This window comes from Anolis sagrei, chromosome 6 (genome assembly GCF_037176765.1).
Source record: "Anolis sagrei isolate rAnoSag1 chromosome 6, rAnoSag1.mat, whole genome shotgun sequence".
Classification (NCBI taxonomy): domain Eukaryota; kingdom Metazoa; phylum Chordata; class Lepidosauria; order Squamata; family Dactyloidae; genus Anolis; species Anolis sagrei.
The window spans coordinates 46,992,884-47,015,628 of record NC_090026.1 but is presented as its reverse complement, the minus strand read 5'-3'; the positions used below and the strand labels follow the sequence as shown (position 1 = coordinate 47,015,628).

General features: G+C 41.3%; 1 protein-coding gene across 2 annotated transcripts in view; it reads right to left on the bottom strand.

Moving 5' to 3' along the window:
* The window catches only part of PLCD3 (phospholipase C delta 3), a 113,413-nt gene that overhangs the window by 4,244 nt on the left and 86,424 nt on the right, over positions 1–22,745 (bottom strand). For both annotated transcript variants that reach the window (XM_060781191.2, XM_060781192.2), the window contains exons 7-15: positions 20,302–20,446; positions 14,286–14,438; positions 12,525–12,644; positions 5,989–6,024; positions 5,578–5,737; positions 3,543–3,659; positions 2,013–2,191; positions 1,360–1,495; positions 124–273 (exon numbers count right to left, since the gene is read on the bottom strand). In XM_060781191.2, the coding sequence (XP_060637174.2) occupies positions 124–273; positions 1,360–1,495; positions 2,013–2,191; positions 3,543–3,659; positions 5,578–5,737; positions 5,989–6,024; positions 12,525–12,644; positions 14,286–14,438; positions 20,302–20,446 (1,196 nt within the window). The remainder of the gene's footprint in view (positions 1–123; positions 274–1,359; positions 1,496–2,012; positions 2,192–3,542; positions 3,660–5,577; positions 5,738–5,988; positions 6,025–12,524; positions 12,645–14,285; positions 14,439–20,301; positions 20,447–22,745) is intronic.

Here is a 22,745-nt window from a genome sequence, read left to right as displayed (position 1 = left end):
GGGGCCCCAGAGATAAAAGATTTGGAAATTCTCTGCTGCAGAGATAGCGGATGACCTAGTCAACATGGATGGACGCTGCAGGCAGTTCCTGTGCTCCCCTGGTTCAAGAGGAGAGAGACTCACCTTCCCTTAGGCTGAGCAGTGGCAGAGTAAACTGTCCCACAAAGTCATTGGCGGAAGTTGTGTCATAATCCTCGACTACAAATCGTACCAGCGCCAGCTCTGGAATTCGTACTTGGAATGTTAGTGTCTCATTCCAACGTGGATTGAATCCTGTAACAAGGCAAATGCAAGAAGTAGAAATGTAAGAGGAAATTACTATAGAGAAGACTTTATTGGCTGGAAGTCTATTGTAAAAAGAAAAGCTTCAAAACTCCAAGATTCTCAGAAAGCTGAGCTTGCACACTCAGGTCTATGGTATCATTTCTTTCTTAACTACATGACCCACCTATAACTTTACAAAGTTCAGAATGCAGAACTTGGCATGCATTTGCAAATATCCAGTGCAAAGTCTTACAACCAAAAATCTTTTATTCATTTTGCACTAATTCTAGAGTAGTTTTTGGAATCTCAAGCAAAAATGTTCCTAGCTCTACCCTTTTATCTGGGAGAAGTCAGAAATTGTCCCTAAGACTTTGCATACGTGAAGTCTGAATCTGCTCAATGGAATTAACACTGAACTGGTTTTTAATTTTAAATATGTATGACTCTTTTATAGTATTATGTCTTTGTTTATAATGTTTACTTGCATATTTTTATGTCTGTAATTGCAATGTTTGATCTTTGCTGGAAAACACCTTGGGTCCCCTTGGGGAGACAGAGCGGTATACAAATAAATTATTATTATTATTATTATTATTATTATTATTATTATTATTATTTTACTGACACAAAAACACAGCATGTCACAGCGAATGAGATCTATATGCTGGATTTCATATCACAAAATCACAAGTCAAACACTTCCCAAGCGTCTAGGACTGTGTGATGTATTTTCAAATGTTGCGTGCAGATCCAAGTAAGGTGGCCTTTTGCAGTTGACAGATCATGATTTGGTCAATGTTTATTGTTTCCAAATGCCAGCTGAGATCTTTTGGCATGGCACCCAGTGTGCCGATGACCCCTGGGACCACCTGTACTGGTTTATGTCAGAGCCTTTGCTGTTGTTGTTGTTATTTCATGGCACTGCTGTAAAGGCAGGAAACCTTTACTCCTCCAGATATTATTGGACTAAATTGCCCATCACCCCAGACCAATGGTCATGCTGTCTGGAGCTGATGGAAGTCAGAGTTCAACAACATCTAGAGGGCCTATACAACAACCTCTTTTTGTTTCCTCCATTCCTAAATTATGCTTTACCGTTGTTTAACTGGTACTCAGTTTGCTTCTTGCAACAATCAGCCGGAACTCCGTGGATTTCAATGCGCACAAAGGGATCCACAATTGAAGAGTTCTTCTCTTTGTTCAGTTTGGGTAGCTGTTGAGCAGTGATCACCTGACAAGGAGGGGGCAAACAATATGTTTGAGATGAAAAACACTTTTATTTCTGTAGTATCCCACAACCCATTGAAACTAGGAAGAAACAAAAGAAAATGAATTAATATATCAGCTTCCCATGTTAAAATACAACACCATATTCAACATTAACCTGCTCCAGAATGAACTATGGCCACTTGTGAATGTGGCCAGATGAAAACAAATGCAGGACTATGGTAGAGGTTAAAATTACATTTTCTCTTTGATCCAACTATGCACAGAAAAATGCACAGAAACCCTGAAATTTGGGGACTGATGGAAAAATGTATTTTGGGAGATCAGAAATCTGGCATGGGGAGCAATGCCTTCATGTTGATATGCTTTCCCCTATTATTTACACGCCTATCAGCATCGCCAATGACCAGGCAGGCTAGGAGTAGCAGACTAGAGGGCCATACTTTCTCCACAGACACAAATAAATCATTAGAAAAAGGCATACTGCCTTTTGAACACAGACAGTCTACAAGTCCCTATACCTTGATGGTGAGGGCAACAGGGCGCTGGCCAGCTCTACGACCAGGAGCCTCAGGATCAAAGGAACTTTGGGTGTTGCGTAGAAAAGCAGGCTTTAGCACATAGCCACAATTGCCATTAACGGAAAAGCGCCCATCGTTTAAGTCCATCTCTACGCCTGGTGTCTGGAAATTAAGCGCCACTAAAGGATAGGCAAAAGAAGAGAGTACACAGATTATACATAGGGCAGAAAAACATGGATTCTGTGACGGTGTAATTGTATATACAATCACATATGTACTATTGGGATACAAAATTAAGAAGAGGTTTGAGCAGTCCTTCATAATGGAACGTAAGAGGAAGGGGATGGAAAAGATGAGCCCAATAGCGAGGCACTAATATGTCTGACCTGCTGAGATACTGGATAAATCTAAACTCTGGTGCAAAGGCAAGCATAACTGAACAGTTGACAAAGCATGGATTTGAACTTATGACTAAGCTGACTAATCAGGATCTTGTATACAGAAGCAGTTGAGATATAATGACTGGGCAGGAGGAGTTGAAGTGACCCGTCATGAGTCTTTTCCTCTGTTGGCATACCCTGTCCAGCAGTCACCAGTGTTTGGATTGTGGTGGAATGAAAATCGCGCTTGGTCACGTTTTTCTAGTTCACTCATTGTCTTGCCAGAGAAAGAAAATATGCCACACAGATGATCAGTAAAGAACAAGAAACGTACTCTTCGTAATGCAGAACAACATATATTCAATCATGTGAACAGCTGCATTGACTCACACAATGTCCTTTGAGAGAGATTCAAATGGTCTTTAGGTGTCCATGTGGAAGATCTCTTTCCAGCAGTTCATGAAGCAAGAACTGTCTCCTGCACGGCTAAAGCCTAAATATGTAACAGTTGCCAAAACTCCCAGGCTCAGCTTCATACTTTGCATTTTCAGTTAACACCCTTACCAACGGATTTTTTTTTTTTACATGCCCTAACACGGATGTGTATATCTAGTCCCAAGGAAGCTGTGGAAATACTGCGTCTGTCTTGACTTGATGTAGAGCTGGTTTGGCTGGTGCATCTGCCAGATTCCTTTCTAAGGAAAACAGATTCCAGTGTATTCATACCTTAATATCAAACCCTATTATTTTCAACGGGATATATGTCAGAGGTACCAAAAAGAGGGTATAATTTGTATAGGAGGCCCCAACTGAACAACTGAATGTGTGAATGTATGAATAAGTGAAACTGGGTATTTCAGTTTAAGGATATAGGGGTTGTATGTATTCATAATTTAAAACTGTAGTATTGCATATTCCTGGCTTGTAGCCATTGGAGGTGTATAGGCATTAGTCCTTGCATACAATCATGGATCACCTTACTCAATGACTTTCGGTAACTATTTCCAAGCATTGTCTCAATGTGTAGGGTACAGGTGTGAAGTAGCTGAGTGTGCCACACAGTCTGACCTGCCTCCACCCTTGTCCAGACTGTTCTCCCCATACAGACAGGTAGGCAGCCAATGTAGGCTGTCCTCCCTTAATTGCTTACCAAGCTGACAGCCCGCATTCCACATTTCCTGAGGGTTGTAGTTGGAGGAGTTCACCTTCAGGCCCTGCGGATAGATGCGGCTGAGGTGCCGAGTATTGTACCGGACAAACTGATTTCCTATAACAAAGGAAAGGGAAGGTTATAGTTCCTACAGAAAAGGTAGCAAAAGAGGTACATGGTTATGCTTGTGATCTCACTGTACCTAGCCTTCAAATGGGCCTTCGAACAACAACTGGAGGCTCTTCTCTTCCCCAGTCCTGATCTAAAGCTGAAGCCAGAAAAAGCAGTAAATCCCCATCAGTAAATCTGTGTTCCATCAGACACACAGAATATAAAAATGTACCAAATTCCAGGTGCAAGTAGCCTCTTTCCTTTTTCATACAAAATTTTGCTTTGATGTCACCACTCAGGTAACTTCATCCACACTCTACTCTGTGTACTTCAATGAACTGTGCTGGTCCCTCATGTGCACCTCAGCTTACATTGTGATTATCTGACTATGACCGTTACGCATTGTCCAAAAAAGCACTCTATATATGTAGCACCTGGAGCCCCTGGTGGCGCAGAGGATTAAAGCACTGAGCTGCTGAGCTTGTTGATCGAAAGGTCGCAGGTTCAATTCCGGGGAGCGGCATGAGCTTCCGCTGTCAGCCCTAGCTTCTGCCAACCTAGCAGTTCGAAAACATGCAAATGTGAGTAGATCAATAGGTACCGCTCCGGCGGCAAGGTAACGGCGCTCCATGCAGTCATGCTGGCCACATGACCTTGGAGGTGTCTACGGACAACGCTGGCTCTTCGGCTTAGAAATGGAGATGTGAACCACACCCCAGAGTCAGACATGACTGGACTTAATGTCAGGGGACTACCTTTACCTTTACTATATGTAGCACTACTTAGCCTATGTATGTCAGCCATTATACAAATACCATGCTGGCTGAAAGGTCCTATGAGTTCTAATCCGGCAAAAATTTATGAGAGTTGAATGAAAAGTAATGCCTCCACCTTCGTAACTCCTCAACCGATGGCAGTACTGATATGCGGCAGGTACTGGCTTGTTCAGTAGACTCTCTTCTACAGTTCTATTTTGACGGGAAGCCTTAGCGTTGAATGGTTGTGTTGTTAAAGTGCAAAGTATGGAACCCTGCACAGACGGTCGGTCAATGTGACTTAAGCAACGTACAGTCATTGAATTCTTGACAGCAGAAGGTGTCACCCCAAAGGAGATTCATCAGAGAATGCAAGCTGTTTATGGTGATTGTGTTGATGTGAGTACTGTGCATCTTTGGGTGAGAAAGTTTAAAGATGTTGAGGTGGGAACATCTGACTTGCGTGACAAAGAGTTGGACATCCTGTGACAGCAACCACCGAGTTTCACAAGCAACAGGTTGACGGATTGATTCAGGACAATCGTCGTATCATTCAGATAATCAGCATTTCACAAGAACGTGCGGGTCACATTATTGCTTTGCTTGGTACTTGGTTATCAGAAGATCTGTGCACGATGGGTACACAGCAGAACTGGATCTCACCACCGTACGGCATCCTCCATACAAACCAGATTTAGCACCGTCTGACTTCCATCTGTTCCCAATAATGAAAGAAGATCTACGGAGACATCATTATGCTTCTGATGAAGACGTGGAGAGAATTTGAACGCTGGTTGCGGAAACAGTGTCGACTTCTTCCATGACGGCGTCAGAAAACTTGTTTATTATTGGCAGAAATGTATCCAATTGTTTGGTGATTATGTGGGAAAGTGAATAGTGGTAGTTAAAGAGCACATTCTAAGGATTATTTCTGTGTTTGATTTATTAAAATATTCCAATCCAAACCCAAGTAAGGAAGGTTGAGGCATTACTTTTCATTGAACCTTCTTAAGTTTCCCAACTCTTTTCATAGGGCAGGTTTCTTCAGAAACCTTCTGGTGACATTTCCTTTGCTACACATACCTTTATTAAATTAGACTCAGAATTGTCATTTGCTCACCAAAATGTTCATAACAGTCTTTCTCATGATCTGTATAACCCAAACATACCCGATTCCTTGATCAGTTTCCTTGCTTTCCGCTCACTGAAAGATGACATCTCATTAGACTGCTGGTTGTGCAGGGCACGAGACAAACTTTGAAAGGGGACAGCCTGGCAGTAAACAACCACATCTGACAGCTCCCGTGAAATCTGTATAGCATCTTTTGCCTGGACACAGAGGACAAGAAAGGTGTGCCATGAGGATGTCTTGAGTCTTGTGTACAAATTACTAAGAGGAAATTGAGACTGAGAAACTTGTGGGACATCTCTGGAACTACAAATCAGTCAACAGCCAATTCAAGTGAAAAGAAACCACCCCACTTAGCGTAATGAGATGAGAAAGAGCCACACCTGCTTGCCCACACTCTCTTTTACACTGTTGCAACCAATCACACACATACAGAGGGAGGATTACTGACCTGCAATGGTTTGATCTCTTGGAGAGAAGAAATAGACTGAAAATTGAGAAAAGAAAGAGAAAAAAAGAATGATATTCCTATGAAAAATACCAAGCATCTAGACCATAGTATATTTTCAAACAGCATATCTAAAAGCATAAAAACAGTCCTGTTCTATTTCACTATTTTGACCAGAATCCAATTTCCCACAATAGCCAAGCACCTCTCTCAGACATAGGACATGATTGCAGCAGTCCTTTCCTTGTACCTCTCCAATACTGGGTATCTGTTGAAATAGCGCAATTAAATACAGGGTTAGTCAAAATGCATAGGCCAATAAGCCATTCAATTGAATGGCTTATTGGCCTATGCATTTTGACTAACCCTGTATAAAGGCCATTTAGTCAATGTGGCTAAGGGCCACTTATAGATCTATCCTCCTGAAATATGACAAATGCTCCATTAAAGCCTTTTTACCTTTTATGTCTCTTCATGACCCGTAATACCTAGTTTCATAAATAAATTAAAGCACTGTGTCACAAATATGTAATTTTGTCAATTTACTAATCAGCATACTACAACAACTAACCCTTCGGGTTGAGATAGAGTGGGGTAGAAAAACAGTGGGGGAAAAGTATTTAAGCAGATACCAATTGTACAAGTTCTCTCACTTTAAAAGATGAGAGAGGCCTGTAATTGACATCATAGGTAGACCTCAACTACGAGAGACAACATGAGAAAACACATCCAGAAAATCACATTGTCTGATTTTTAACTAATTTATTTGCAAATTATGGTGGAAAATAAGTATTTGGTCCATAACAAAAGTTCATCTCAATACTTTTTATATATCCTTTATTGGCAATGACAGAGGTAAGTCCTCACAAGGTTGGCACACACTGTTCCATTCCTCCATGCAGATCTCCTCAAGAGCAGTGACGTTTTGAGGCTGTCGCTGAGCAATACGGGCTTTCAACTCCCTCCAAAGCTTTTCTATAGGATTGAGATCTGGAGACTGGCTAAGCCACTCCAGGATCTTGAAATGCTTCTTACGAAGCCACTCCTTCGCGGTGTGCTTGGGATCATTGTCATGCTGAAAGACCCAGTCAGGCTTCATCTTCAGTGCCCTTGCTGATGGAAAGAGGTTTGCACTCAAAATCTCACGATATATGGCCTCATTCATTCTTTCATGTATACGGATCAGTCACCCTGGTCCCTTTGCAAAGAAATAGCCCCAAAGCATAATGTTTTCACCTCCATGGTTCACAGTAGGGCTGGTGTTCTTTGGATGCAACTCAGCATTCTAACAGAAGCTGAAGAGATCAAGAGAAGGTGGCGAGACTATACAGAAGATCTGTATAGGAAGGATAATAATATCGAGGATAGTTTTGACGGTGTGGTGAATGAATTAGAACGAGACATCCTGAGGAATGAGGCTGAATGGGCCTTAAGAAGCATTGCTAACAACAAGGCAGCAGGAGACGACGGGATCCCAGCTGAACTGTTTAAAATCTTAAAAGATGATGCTGTCAAGGTGATGCATGCCATATGCCAGCAAATATGGAAAACACAAGATTGGCCATCAGACTGGAAAAAATCAACTTATATCCCCATACCAAAAAAGGGAAATGCGAAATACTGCTCAAACTTCCGTACAGTGGCCCTTATTTCTTATGCCAGTAAGGTAATGCTCAAGATCCTGCAAGGAAGACTCCAGCAATACATGGAACTAGAGTTGCCAGATGTTCAAGCTGGGTTTAGAAAAGGCAGAGGAACGAGAGACCAGATTGCCAATATCCGCTGGATAATGGAGAAAGGCAGGGAGTTTCAGAAAAACATCTATTTCTGCTTCATTGACTACTTTAAAGGCTTTGACTGTGTGGATCATAATAAATTGTGGCAAGTTCTTGGTGGGATGGGCATACCAAGCCACCTTGTCTCTCTCCTGAGGAATCTGTACAAGGACCAAGTCGCAACAGTAAGAACTGACCACGGAACAACAGACTGGTTCAAGATTGGGAAAGGCGTACAGCAAGGCTACATACTCTCACCCAACCTTTTTAACTTGTTTGCAGAACACACCATGCGATGTGCAGGGCTCGATGAATGCAAAGCTGGGGTGAAAATTGCTGGAAGAAACATTAACAACCTCAGATATGCAGATGACACCACTCTGATGGCCGAAAGCGAGGAGGAGCTGAGGAGCCTTCTAATCAAGGTGAAAGAAGAAAGCGCAAAAGCCGGGTTGCATCTAAACATCAAAAAAACCAAGATTATGGCAACAAGAATGATTGACAACTGGGAAATAGAGGGAGAAAATGTGGAGGCCGTGACAGAATTTGTATTTCTAGGCGCAAAGATTACTGCAGATGCAGACTGTAGCCAGGAAATCAGAAGACGCTTACTTCTTGGGAGGAGAGCAATGTCCAGTCTCGATAAAATAGTAAAGAGTAGAGACATCACACTGGCAACAAAGATCCGCCTAGTCAAAACCATGGTATTCCCTGTAGTAACCTATGGATGTGAGAGCTGGACCTTAGGGAAGGCTGAGCGAAGGAAGATCGATGCTTTTGAGCTGTGGTGTTGGAGGAAAGTTCTGAGAGTGCCTTGGACTGCGAGAAGATCCAACTAGTCCATCCTCCAGGAAATAAAGCCCGACTGCTCATTGGAGGGAAGGATACTAGAGACAAAGTTGAAGTACTTTGGCCACATCATGAGGAGACAGCAAAGCCTAGAGAAGACAATTATGCTGGGGAAAGTGGAAGGCAAAAGGAAGAGGGGCCGATCAAGGGCAAGATGGATGGATGGCATCCCTGAAGTGACTGGACTGACCTTGAAGGAGCTGAGGGTGGTGACGGCCAACAGGGAGCTCTGGCGTGGGCTGGTCCATGAGGTCACGAAGAGTCGGAGACGACTGAACGAATGAACAACAACAACAACAGCATTCTTTCTCCTCCAAACACGATGAGTTGTGTTACTGCCAAACAGTTCTACTTTGGTTTCATCTGACCATATGACGTTCTCGTAATCCTCTTCTGGATCATCCAAATGCTCTCTAGCAAACTTCAGTCAGCCTCGGGCATGTAATGGCTTATGCAGGAGGACACATCTGACACTGCAGAGTCTGGTGGTGTAGTGTGTTCCTGATGGTAGCCTTTGTTACGTTGGTCCCAGCTCTCTACAGGTCATTCACTAGGTTCCCCTGTGTGGTTCTGGGATTTTTGCTCACCGTTCTTGTGATGATGTGATCTCACGGGGTGAGATCTTGCGTGGAGCCCCTGATCAAAGGAGATTATCAGTGATCTTGTATCTCTCCCATTTTCTAATTATTGCTTCCACCATTGATTTCTTCAGACCAAGCTGCTTGCCTATTGCAGATTCAGTCTTCCCAGTCTGGTGCAGGGTGACAATTTTGTTTCTGGTGTCCTTTGACAGCCCTTTGGCCTTCAACATAGTGGAGTTTGGAGTGTGACTACTTGAGGTTGTGGACAGGTGTCTTTTATACTGATAACAAGTTCAAATAGGTGCCATTACTACAGGTAATGAGTGGAGGACATGGGAGCCTCTTAAAGAAGAAGTCACAGGTCTGTGAGACCCAGAAATCTTGCTTGTTTGTAGGTGACCAAAAACTTATTTTCCCACCAATATTTGCAAATAAATTCATTAAAAATCAGACAATGTGATTTTCTGGATGTGTTTTCTCATGTTTTCTCTCATAGTTGAGGTATACCTATGATGTCAATTACAGGCTTCTCTCATCTTTTTAAGTGTATAAATAAATATCTGCATTTTTGCTTCTGAATTGTTTTAGTTGTCATGGCGTTCACCACCAACAACCTATGGAAAATCCTGTGAAAGGCAGCTCAGTAAAAGTCTGAGAATTTTTGGAGCAATTCACATCCCCCAACCCTAAACATAACTACAGTTTCCATGTTCTATGAAGAGATGGAACTCAAGAAGGTAAATTCCTGGTTCTCATGGGCTACTATTCAGTGTTAAACACCCAGACAGACAGACAAGCCAAACTAGCAAACAACAAAGAATCGGAGGCATTCCAGAGCCTTCTCCAGGCTGTATATTCTATTGCTTAATATATAAAGCAAAAGTTTAATTTTTAAATACTCCTAATTATAGATAATAATTGGGTGGACTCGCCCACAAATTACACCCTGAGGATTGGTTGAAGGAATGTTAAAGCATTTTGAAACAACTCGTGTTTAGTGCCAGATGGCTCAAAAGAGATTGCTAGCTGTCCTGGAAAATATCTTAGTAAGTAACCATCCCTTTCTAATCCATTTTAATACAGTAAATGAAATGCACAAAAAGAATGCTTTAACCCGCTGATTGACTCTTCCAGCTTTATAATCTGACCTCTCCATGCTATTTGTGCTCTACGGGACTATGACGCAGCTGGCTGGGAGTCAGCTGCATTAAGATCACTACTGACCAAAAGGTCATGAATTCGAAGCCAGCCTGGGTCGGAGTGAGCTTCCGACCAATTTGTATAGCTTGCTGTCGACCTTTGAAGCCTGAAAGACAGTTGCATCTGTCAAGTAGGAAATGTAGGTACCACTTGTGCGGGGAGGCTAATTTACGACACCATAAGAATCTCCAGCAAGCATGCAAAGAATGAGGAAGCACTTCATCAGTGCCACAAATGGATGGTGAAGCAACAGCTCCCCGGTGGCCAGAATACCCTCATGAAAAAGATGAGATGTTAAATAGCCTCTGTGTCTGTCTATATAAGTTGTGTGTCTATGGCAGGTGTCCTCAAACTTTTTAAACAGAGGGCCAGGTCACAGTCCCTTAAACTGTAGGAGGGCCGGATTATAATTTGAAAAAACCATGAATGAATTCCTATGCACACTGCACATATCTTATTTGTAGTGCAAAAATACTTAAAAACAATACAATAATTAAAATGAAGAACAATTTTAACAAATATAAACTTATTAGTATTTCAATGGGAAGTGTGGGCCTGCTTTTGGCTGATGAGATAGAATTGTTGTTGTTGTGTGCTTTCAAGCCATTTCAGATTTAGGTTGACCCTGAGCGAGGGCCGGGTAAATGACCTTGGAGGGCCGTATTCGGCCCCCAGGCCTTAGTTTGAGGACCCCTGGTCTATGGCATTGAATGTTTGCTATGTATATGTACATTGTAATCCGCCCTGAGTCCCCTGTGGGGTGAGAATGGTGGAATATAAATACTGTAAGTAAGTAAGTAAGTAAGTAAAGTACTCCTACTCACTCTAAAAGGAAGTGTTTATAAGGATAGCAGGCACTGAACCTTCAATTTTATTTCACAGTTGTATGCCTCCAAAACATAAATTTGGGAAACACTGATATAAAGTTTTGAAAGCCAGAGTTAATAAAATGTTGGGATCTACAAGTGGTTGGAGTGTGCAATTCCTTTGTTAATAGCTTCAGCTTTTATCAAAGGAATATGGCATCAAGAATATGGCATTCCATTCAACTCCCAATTGGAAGATATTCCATTCCACTCCATTCCCATTCCGCAAAAGCCACATCATCCATAATAGTTGCACATTAGGCAAGTGCAATCCATGGTTCTAAATGGTTCTATAGTACTTACAAAACTAAAGTTCTGGTGGTGAAAACTAGGGGGCACTGGTGCTTTGCTTCTTCAGTGTTGCTAAAGTTCTGGTGCTGAAACTTTCAGAACTCTAACACAACTTTCAAAATTTCATTATAAATAGCAGTTCCTAAGAGGTTCTGTCATAAAAATCAACAATAATGAAATAATAATGAAGTTTTGTTAGAGTTCTGAAATTTTCACCACCAGAACTTTAGCAACACTGTAGAAGCAAAGCACCAGCGCCCCCTAGTTTTCACAACCAGAACTTTAGTTTTGTAAGTACTTTAGAACCATGGATTACACATGCCTATACATCATCAACTGTTATTGGACTATGTATTGTCGAAGGCTTTCATGGCCAGAATCACTGGGTTGTTGTAGATTTTTCCGGGCTATATGGCCATGTACTGAAGGCAATTTTTCTCCTGACGTTTCGCCTGCATCTATGGCAAGCGTCCTCAGAGGTAGTGAGGTTTGTTGGAAGTAGGAAAAATGGGTTTATATATCTGTGGAATGTTATTGGACTTTTTGGGGACAGAGAAACCTCCTCAGTTTTTACCTAAACATTTTTATGTTTAAGTTCAGGTTTCCAGGGGAGTGCAAATAATATTTTTTTCCCAGTTGCCCTGTTTTGCCTATAATCTTGTTCATATTAACATACCATTAAAAAGATAATGAGAATCTATCTTGGATGTTTTTCCCAGTGCTCTCCTGGGGTGCTTCCAGATGAGGCTTTTGATTGTGCAATCGTTGTGCCTCATCTGCAGAATTGGGAGGGAGGGGGTTTCAAAACAATGCTACTCTCACAATATTTTCCTATGATTTCTTTCCTCTCTTTTTTCCTTACCAAAAAAAAGTTGCATAATGTCTTTTGATTGGTGGCATTAGAAGCGCCCCAGTTTGGAAGCACCCCAGGCCATCCTCTCAAGAGGAGGGATAACAACTCAGCTGTGTCTCCTCACCCGATCATCTTCATCGTCCTGCATTTCTTCCTCGGGATTGGAGATGAAGTTGCTTCTGTCAAGCTCGTTCTTTCCCTCTGGCAGCTTCTTCCCCTTCACCAATATCTTCCACTTTAACTGCTGTTGAAAAGAGAAACCAAGCAGCTCAGATTTTCACAAAGCTTCTTGGGAGGAATTTTAATAACTGAAAATTTTAAAATGGACTAAAATTGGGTCCAGAAGTCAGTGAGGATAGGAACTTTGCAAAATCCCTGGCTCAACACCAGAACACTATCGCAACTTGCAATTCAAAATTCAGGGAAGCCTCTTTGTGTCTGATAATAGTCATTATCATTGTCTTTATAACACACCTCGCCCTCCCCTAATTGGTACTAAAGTTGACTTGCACATTAAAACAAATACAAAATAATTACAAAATAAAAAGATTGATTTAAAATAGAATCAAATCATTAACAACACCCTCTTTCTCTCCCTCCTTTTCTCCTTCCTTTTTTCTTTCCCCCTTTCTGTGTATGTGTTTTGTGTGTACATATATGTGTGTGTATATTTCTGGATATATTTGTGTATATGTATATATATGTGTGTGTGTTTGTTTACATATGTGGTTTTGAGCATGCGTTGTAATGTATTTTTTGTTTTTTGGCTTTTTAAGTCTCTTCTGATGTATTTTTCTGTGTTTTTAAGAGTGATGGTCACTCGTTGGCCAGATAGGTGCATTGTGTCCAAATTTCGTGTCAATTTGTCCAGTGGTTTTTGAGTTATGTTAATCCCACAAACGAACATTGCATTTTTATTTATACAGATACTAGCCATCCCATGCCACACGCTGCTGTGGCGCACATGGGGATTCTGTGTGGGAGGTTTGGCCCAATTCTATCATTGGTGGGGTTCAGAATGCTCTGTGATTGTAGGTGAACTATAAATCCCAGCAACTACAACTGTCAAATGTCAAGATTCTATTTTCTCCAAATTCCACCAGTGTTCACATTTGGGCATATTGAGTATTCGTGTAGAGTTTGGTCCAGATCCATCATTGTTTGAGATGTAGGTGAACTACAACTCCAAAACCAAAGGACACTGCCCACCAAACCCTTCCAGTATTTTCTGTTGGTCATGGGAGAATTGTGTGCCAAGTTTGGTTCAGTTCCATCGTTGGTGGGGTTCAGAATGCTCTTTGATTGTAGGTGATCTATAAACTTCCAAATGACGAAATCAATTTTTTGAGTGAAGGTATGTCCTTGATTTCGTCATTTGGAAGTTAGGTTGTTAGGTGTCTTGTGACCAAATTTCGTATCAATTTGTCCAGTGGTTTTTTGAGTTCTGTTAATCCCACAAACGAACATTACATTTTTATTTATATAGATGTTGAGGCATCAAATTGATGCCGACTGGAAGCCACCCTGAGCCCCCCCCCCCAGGGGTTGAGAAGGGCAGGGTACAAATATTTGAAATAAATAAATAATAAATAAATACATAAGACAAATCGGAGGTACAAATACTGCACTAAGACGTGTCCCCAGCTCCCATTAATGTTCAAGGCAGGGGAAGACTGAAGAAAGTTGCTCAATATTATATCCTAATCAGGTCCAGGAAAAACAAAAAGGTATTTCTTGAAATATTTTGAAATATCAACAGTGTAAAGTGTGTTCAGAGAGAGAGGAATGATCAAGCAGCACATGGCAAGACAAAAACCATCTGAGGGCATTGTACCCGGACATAATGCTGGCCCCAAACAGCAGAAAGAGGAGGGTGTTGGATTACCTCTGGTGATGGGAGTTGTTTGGGCACATCTCCATCCAGCGGCTGGGTCAAGAGCATGTCCCCCAAAATAGCCTTCATGTGCCGGGCCATTGTGGATTGTTGTTCCAGGCCACAGTGGTTTTCCAGGGAGAGAATCAGAGGATAGGAGGAGTGCTAGAGATAGAAAATAGAGTCAATAGCCACCTTCCATATCTAACAGGCCTTTTCAAGTGACTCTAAGAGCACAGGAGTAGTGAGTAAAAAAATCCTATCAAAGCAGATCCATTAAAATAAATGATGGCAGTCATCTGTGTGTTCTGAACTGTGAGAAAAGTACAAGGCTGAATAACTCTGACAACAGACAAAGTAGATGCAAGGCTAAGAAATATATGTCAAAACACTGAGAGAGAACCCTTAGCACTTGGATTTTATGTTTTTATCTTATGAGAATAACAAAATGTTGTGTTGCCTCAAACTGAAGGACTCTCTCATAGAGAACTCTGTTTCCCACAGAAGTAAACTGTATTCGACAAGCAGAACATATAATAGTGACACTTTCTCTCTCTGCTGTCCACCAGACTATTTCTTAAAAAAAAAAAGACAGGTTTGTATAGCAAAAAATAAACAAAATAACAGAATGAAATTACAGTGAATGTTTTTTTCTGATCCCTATGAATATATTTATTCGTGTTTCAGCATAGAGACAGATGTGTATCATTTCAAGGCACAGTAATTCAGTTGAACCAGAGGTTAAACCAATCTCTTATAAGAGATACGGCAATACATAAATTGTAATAATGAAATGTATGGGAACACAATGTATCCCATGAAAAATGTGCATTTATATTTTTAAAAATATATGATTTGTTGCTTGATTCACATAGAAACAGTACATTTGCACAACACACCTACACACTGCTAGCCGACACACTAATGTATTGTCACACACAGTTTGGAAAGCTCTGCTGTAAACTGTAACTAATCATGAAATTAATTAAGGAAAACAAACAAGCTTCAGATTTCTGAAAGTGGTTTGTTTCTACTCCTACTACCACAGTTTACCAGGTTCAGATGGCACGCAAAATGTGGCTGAATAAAAAGGAAAACCAAAGCATCTAAGATCCTCTGGGTAGCAGCAGCGGGTGGATGTAGGAATGGATAAACTACGACTCATCCAAGTTCATTTTTTCTTGCTAACTGGATTATAATACTATTTATTTTATTTGTTTATTTACAGTATTTATATTCCGCCCTTCTCACCCTGAAGGGGACTCGGGGCAGATCACAATGTACATATACACGGCAAACATTCAATGCCGTTTTTGACATACAAGACATACAGACAAATAGAGGCCATTCCGTAGATCTTCCAGGAGGTTGAATAATGAATAATGTTCATTTCCAGATATATATATTTTTTGTCGTGTCAGGAACGACTTGAGAAACTGCAAGTCGCTTCTGGTGTGAGAGAATTGGCCGTCTGCAAGGACGTTGCCCAGGGGAAGCCTGGATGATTTGATGTTTTGATCATCCTTGTGGAAGGCTTCTCTCATGTCCCTGCATGAGCAGCTGGAGCTGATAGAGGGAACTCATCCGCCTCTCCACGGATTCGAACCTGCGACCTGTCAGTCTTCAGTCCCGCCAGCACAGGGGTTTAACCCACTGTGCCACCGGGGGCTCCTATAATGTTCATTTCTAGGATGCCATCACAGAATTTTTTTTTTCCGTGTCAGCAGCATCTTGAGAAACTGCAAGTCGCTCCTGGTGTGAGAGAATTGGCCGTCTGCAAGGACGTTGCCTAGGGGATGCCCAGATGTTTTGATGTTTTACCATCCTTGTGGGAGGCTTCTCTCGTGTCCCCGCATGGGGAGCCTGAGCTGACAGAGGGAGCTCATCCGTGCTCTCCCCAGATTCGAACCTGCGATCTGTCGGTCTTCAGTCCTGCTGGCACAAGGGTTTAACCCATTGCGTGACCGGGGGCTCCATCACAGAGATGAGGGGAATACATAAATTTGAGTGAGCATCCCTTGTGAAAGGTGACTATGTTACTCTCTCACACAGGGCTGTTTAATCAAGATTTGTATTTTATGTTTTCATAAAACAGATTGAGGCCCTACTCAAATGCTCAGAATGCACAGGGATGTGTGAGTTCGCACTACCCAAACATCTCCATGCATTCTGCTTCTCCGTCCTTCACCTCATTATTAGTATTGGGCAGAAAGGTCTAAGGCAGGGGTCCTCAAACTACGGCCCGAGGGCCGCATACAGCCCTCCAAGGTCATTTACCCGGCCCTCGCTCAGGGTCAATCTAAGTCTGAAACGATTTGAAAGCACACAACAACAACAATCTTATCTCATCAGCCAAAAGCAGGCCCACACTTCCCAATGAAATACTAATAAGCTTATATTTGTTAAAATTGTTATTCGTTTTAATTATTGTATTGTTTTAAAGTGTTTTTGCCCTACAAATAAGATATGTGCAGTATGCATAGGAATTCATTCGTACTTTTTTCAAATTATAATCCGGCCCTCCAACAGTTTGAGGGACTGTGACCTGGCCCTCTGTTTAAAAAGTTTGAGGACCTCTGGTCTAAGGAGTTGTAAACAGCCTTAGAAACATTCCCACAATTCTGTATGATCACAACTCCTAGTTGTTCAGAAAAATCTTAACCCTCTTCAATTCAATGCATTCAAACTCTATCTTTAGGCCATCACTAGACAATTGCGGTTGACATAAGGTTTATGCCACTCCACGTTTGGCCAAAAATCACAACTGCAAATTACTTCCAGTAGTGATTTTCAGGTTGTTTAGAGAGCTGGAAGAGAGAGGCTTAAAGTGTGCTTTATGTCTATTTCTGGGGATTTCCAGGACTACCTATTGACCTTTTCAGGCATTTTGTCAGTTTTTGAAAGGAGAGAATTATGTCTAAGGTGGCATCTGAGCACATCTAGGGAAATGCAAAAAGATCTAGGAAATCACATGGGGCTCATAGGCTGCACTTTGTTCACCTTTCAACTGTAGACCTTTGCATTTAGTGGAGGACAGAGGTAGAGCTGCACACATGCTCTCATAAGGTTTGCCTGCTGTTTCCAGTGCTTTCAATGAATCGACTCTACATTGCTTAGAAGCTCTATTCATTCGACAAACCTTCGTCAAAAGTTCGTCAGAGATTTGCAAAATTTTTGTTAGACATTTGTCAGATATTATTTACTTATTTATTTACGACATTTATATGCCGCCCTTCTCACCCCAAAAGGGACTCTGAGCAACTTACGATATACACACATACGCACACAAAAATTATTATATTATTAGCATAGTGCGATATCAGTATTAATTATTACTATATTGCATTATACCATTATACTGTAATATTATTAGTAATATTACATGTAATATAAATATATAATTATAATATCATACTATTAGTAGTAGTATTATATTGCATTACATTATAATATTATAGATTTTATATGTATATACAATATGTTACACAGAATCATAGAATCATAGAGTTGGAAGAGAACTCAGGGGCCATCCAGTCTAACCCCCTGCAAAGAAGCAGGAATATTGCATTCAAAGCACCCCTGACAGATGGCCATCCAGCCTCTGTTTAAAAGCTTCCAAAGAAGGAGCCTCCACCACACTCAGGGGCAGAGAGTTCCACTGCTGAACGGCTCTCACATTATTATATTATATTATATTATATTATATTATACTAGCCGTCCCCTGCCACGCACTGCTGTGGCCCTCATGGGGGTTCTGCGTGGGAGGTTTGGCCCAATTCTATCATTGGTGGGGTTCAGAATGTTCTGTGATTGTAGGTGAACTATAAATCCCAGCAAGTACAACTCCCAAATGTCAAGATTCTATTTTCCCCTAACTCCACCAGTGTTCACATTTGGGCATATTGAGTATTCGTGTAGTTTGATCCAGATCCGCCTTTGTTTGAGTCCACGGTGATCTCTGGATGTAGGTGAACTACAACACCAAAACCAAAGGATACTGCCCACCAAACCCTTCCAGTATTTTCTGTTGTTCATGGGAGAACTGTGTTTGGTTCAATTCCATTGTTGATGGGGTTCAGAATGCTTTTTGATTGTAGGTGAACTATAAATCACAGCAACTACAACTCTTAAATTACAAAATCATTTTTTTTTAAGTGAAGGACCTACATTGGGTTGTTAGGTATCTTGTGTCCAAATTTGGTGTCAATTCATCCAGTTGTTTTTGAGTTCTGTTAATCCCACAAACGAACATTACATTTTTATCTATATAGATTATTATATTATATTATATTATATTATATTATATTATATTATTAACAAAGCACAGGAGATAAGCTGGAACTGTCCCCTGGCCCCCTCTTTCTTCACTCTGGCCCAGAGCAGAAGTTGGTGCTGGGGGAAAGGGGTCCCCAACTGATGACATATGCAGAGACAAGATGGAACTGTCCCCTGGTACTACATCACAAATGCATCACAACCACACCATTACCAAATGTTTGAAAAATCAAAGACTTTTAAAATTTCTTTTAATTATCTAGTAGTCTCCAAGGCAACATTTGTTTTACAAAGAAAGTTAATTACTTTGAATACAAATATGTATTCACTAAATTTTTGTTGCCAGTTCTAATTGGAGTAGCCCAATAAAGCAAATAGATGAGTTGTTGTAGGTTTTTTCGGGTTATATGGCCATGTTCTAGAGGCATTCTCTCCTGACGTTTTGCCTGCATCTGTGGCAAGCATCTTCAGAGGTTGTGAGGTGACCAATAGTGAAAGGACCAAGGCAGTGACATCTTCAGCTCATCCTCTGTTTGGGTATCAGCCAGCATGTCAAAAACTTAAATCAAGAAATAGCTTTCTAAGATCTATGGAGACACTCACTGGAACACCTCAGCAAGCGAGAGTCCAAAAGTGGCAGGCTCAAACCCAGAACCTCAATCGATGGCTGATACCAAATGAGAGACTCCCCCCTGGGCACACAGAAAACTGGGCGACTTGGAAGGCGCTGAACAGACTGTGCTCTGGCACCACGAGATGCAGAGGCAACCTTAAGAAATGGGGCTACAAAGTGGAATCCACGACATGCGAGTGTGGAGAAGAGCAAACTACAGACCTGCTGCAATGCAACCTGAGCCCTGCTACATGCACAATGGAGGACCTCCTTATAGTAACACCAGAGGCACTCCAAGTGGCCAGCTACTGGTCAAAAGACTTTTAATCAACTACCAAGCTTGCAAACTTTGTGTTTTGTATGTTTGTTTGTTAAAAAATGCAATACAACTGTTTCATTTGCTCCTGACACGATAAAAAAATAAATGGCCATATAGCCCGAAAAAAACCCTACAACAACCCAGTGATTCCAGCCATGAAAGCCTTTGACAATACAAAGCAAACAGAATTTAGGTGTAAAACTGTTAAGGTCAGGCACCAACTCTAAATAAATATTCCTCCCTCTGTGTTTTACTCAAGATGTGCACTTTTTCTAGGGTGGTCTCTGTTGTGATATAACATGTAATTATCTCAAACCAAAACAAAGAAGTGTATATTCTCTTTCTTCTTTCATTGTTTTGAACCAATTAACTTTGCACATAATGATACTGGTAGCTTTTCTCTTCTCTGAGAAACCTGGAGCCAGAAATGTTTTGGATTTTGGAATGCTTCTATTTGCACATATGTACACATGAGATCTCTTGGAGATGAAACCCAAAAATGAAACAGAATTCATTTTTGCTTCACATACATCTTATACACATACCCAGAAGGTAATTTTATACAAAGAAAATGGAATATTGTGCATGAAACAAAGTTTGGGTATGTTGAACCATCGAAAGCAAAGGTGTCACTATCTCAGCCACTCACGTACACAATTTTGAATTTTGGAATTCAAGAAAAGGGATGTTCAATCTGGATAATTAATGGACTAAGGGTTCTTCAACCAGGTTACAGTTGTGGTAAAAGGGCTTTCGGCAAAAATGTTTATGCTTCAGATTTCAAACGTATCTGCACCCATGGGAAGTTTTGTTCAGCTTACCTTGAATGCATAGTCCCTGATGCTTTCAATGACATCCCGGAAAAGGATCTTGGAGGTGAGTGTGTGACCATGATAGATGATGGGCTCTCCGTTGGAGCCCTCCCAACAATCAAGCTCCACACATCGGCACCCTTTCATCAATGCCCTGCCAAAGAGAGACAGTGGAGGGGATTTACAGCAATGGAAAAAAAAACAGAAGAGAGAGTAAGGGAATGGGTGTAACAATTCAGCTGCAGCCCCAAGCAACCTCTAAAAGGAGTTTAAGATCTTTTGGGGAGGCCCTGCTCTTGGCCCCACGTTTGGCAGGAACGAGAGACAGGGCCTTTCGGTGGTGGCCCCCCGCCTGTGGAATTCACTCCCCAGTGAATTTAGATTATAACGTTCCTCCTTTCCTTTAGAAAGAATTTAAAAACATGGATGAAGGACCAGGCCTTGGGGTAATCTTGCTGACAATGACAGTGACGATGATAATCACTATGGAAATGGACTATGGACTTGCTTGATGGAGTCAAGCTTATCTGAGCTTATCGGCTCAGATAAGGCCACCAGGCTGTTATTGAAACAGAAACAGATTTTAATTAATTAATGTGATTTAATGTTTGAAATGTATGTAATTATTGGATTTTATTATGTACTAGCTGTACCCGCCATGCGTTGCTATGGCCAACCTTCCCTCCCTCCCTCCCTCTCTCTCTCTCTCTCTCTCTCTCCTTCCTTCCTTCTTTCTTCTTTCCTTCCATCCCCCCTTTTCCTTCTCTTCCTCTTTCTCTCCTTTCTTCCTTCTCTATGTATTCTTGGACTGCAACTCCCAGCAGTCCTCCTGATTGATCTACCTACCTACCTACCTATATCTATCTAATCTATCTTATCTATCTGGAGGACTGCTAGGAATTGCAGTCCAGGAATAGGAAATTGGAAATATGCAGGGACTAGGATGCTCTCAAAGAAATCCAAGGAGAGGAAAGCTTGTAGCTTGGAAGCAGTGCATTTGGATCATCCTCTTCTCCTGAAGGGCCTGGTCTAGGGGATGCTGGGAGCTGTAGTCTGGAAGAGAGTGTGGATATGCTATTGTGTGTTTTGTTCGCTAGGGGGAGTCGTTTTTGCGCATGCGCTATTGTTGGGGTTCAGCCTGAGTTTGAACTTGAACCTGATTCTCTGTTTGTTCCTCCTGATGCTAATGAAAGTATATTTACTGATGCTAGTGGAAATGTACCTTCTGATGTCAATGCTCCTGAAATTAGTGAGGAAGAATCTGCTGTAGGTTTGGAAAATGCCAATGTTCCTGAAATTAGTGAGGAAGGAACTTCTGTAGATTTGGAAAATGAAAGTACCAGTGTTAATGAGAATGTTGCAGAGGGAGACCTTGAACCTTCCCTCCCTTCTGCACCTGTTAACTGTAATGACAACAGAAGGAGTCAAATCTGGGAAGACAGAAATAAAACACTCAGTTTGCGTCGTTCCTCCCGAATTCAAGAATTAAAAACATTGGCCTCAAAACAGTGGGCCGGTTCACGGAACCGATTCTTGAGTTTTAATTGCAATACGCCAGGCTGATTCCCTCAGTTCAGGCATCGTTTCAGAATTGATGAAGACCTTGGCAGTTCTCCCGGTTCCCTGGCCATAGTATGGAAAGATTTCTAGGATATCAAGTACGGTTAGTGGATTGCTAACAGCTTCAAGTATTTCTCAGAGAGGCTTGTGGTTTTGCCTTGTCCATTTAAATTCATGTTTGCTGATTTTGCTGTGGCTTTTGACTTGCATTTTTCCTTTATTTTGTAACTATTTTTCTTCAATAAAAAAGGATTGTTTTTCACAGCCAAGTGTGGTGGATAGTTATCTTAGGCCTTGTTCTCTGCTCTGGATTGCAACAGCTATAGCGTCTTTTTGCTTTTTTGGCTTTTTAGTCCCTTCTGTTGTGTTTTTCAGTGTTTTTATGAGTGATGGTCACTCGTTGGTCTGATAGGTGTATTGTGTCCAAATTTGGTGTCAATTTGTCCAGTGGTTTTTGACTTATGTTAATCCCACAAACGAACATTACATTTTTATTTATATAGATTTTATTATGTGTACATTAGGGGCATCGAATTGTTGCCGGCTGGAAGCTGCCCTGAGAAGACGGGGTGCAAATATCGGATAATAAATAAATAAAGGAAAGGTTGAGCACAATTCCTGCTAACTCTTGGCTGACCTGTTAATAGGCAACCTTCATCCTGCCCTAAGGACAACCTGGGGTATAATGAAGTCTGGTTAGGTCTGCACAAATCTGGAATGTTTTTAAAGCCTCCATGCTTAAAGGTTTACGGTCAGGCTCTTGGAGTTCAGGAAACAGAAATGTTTATACTTGAATAAATACTAGCCTGGCAAAGAAACAAACCATATACTGGCTGCCAGCAGGCATCAAAACAAAAGGTTGACCTGGACTTTAAAAAACTTGCGTAATCATT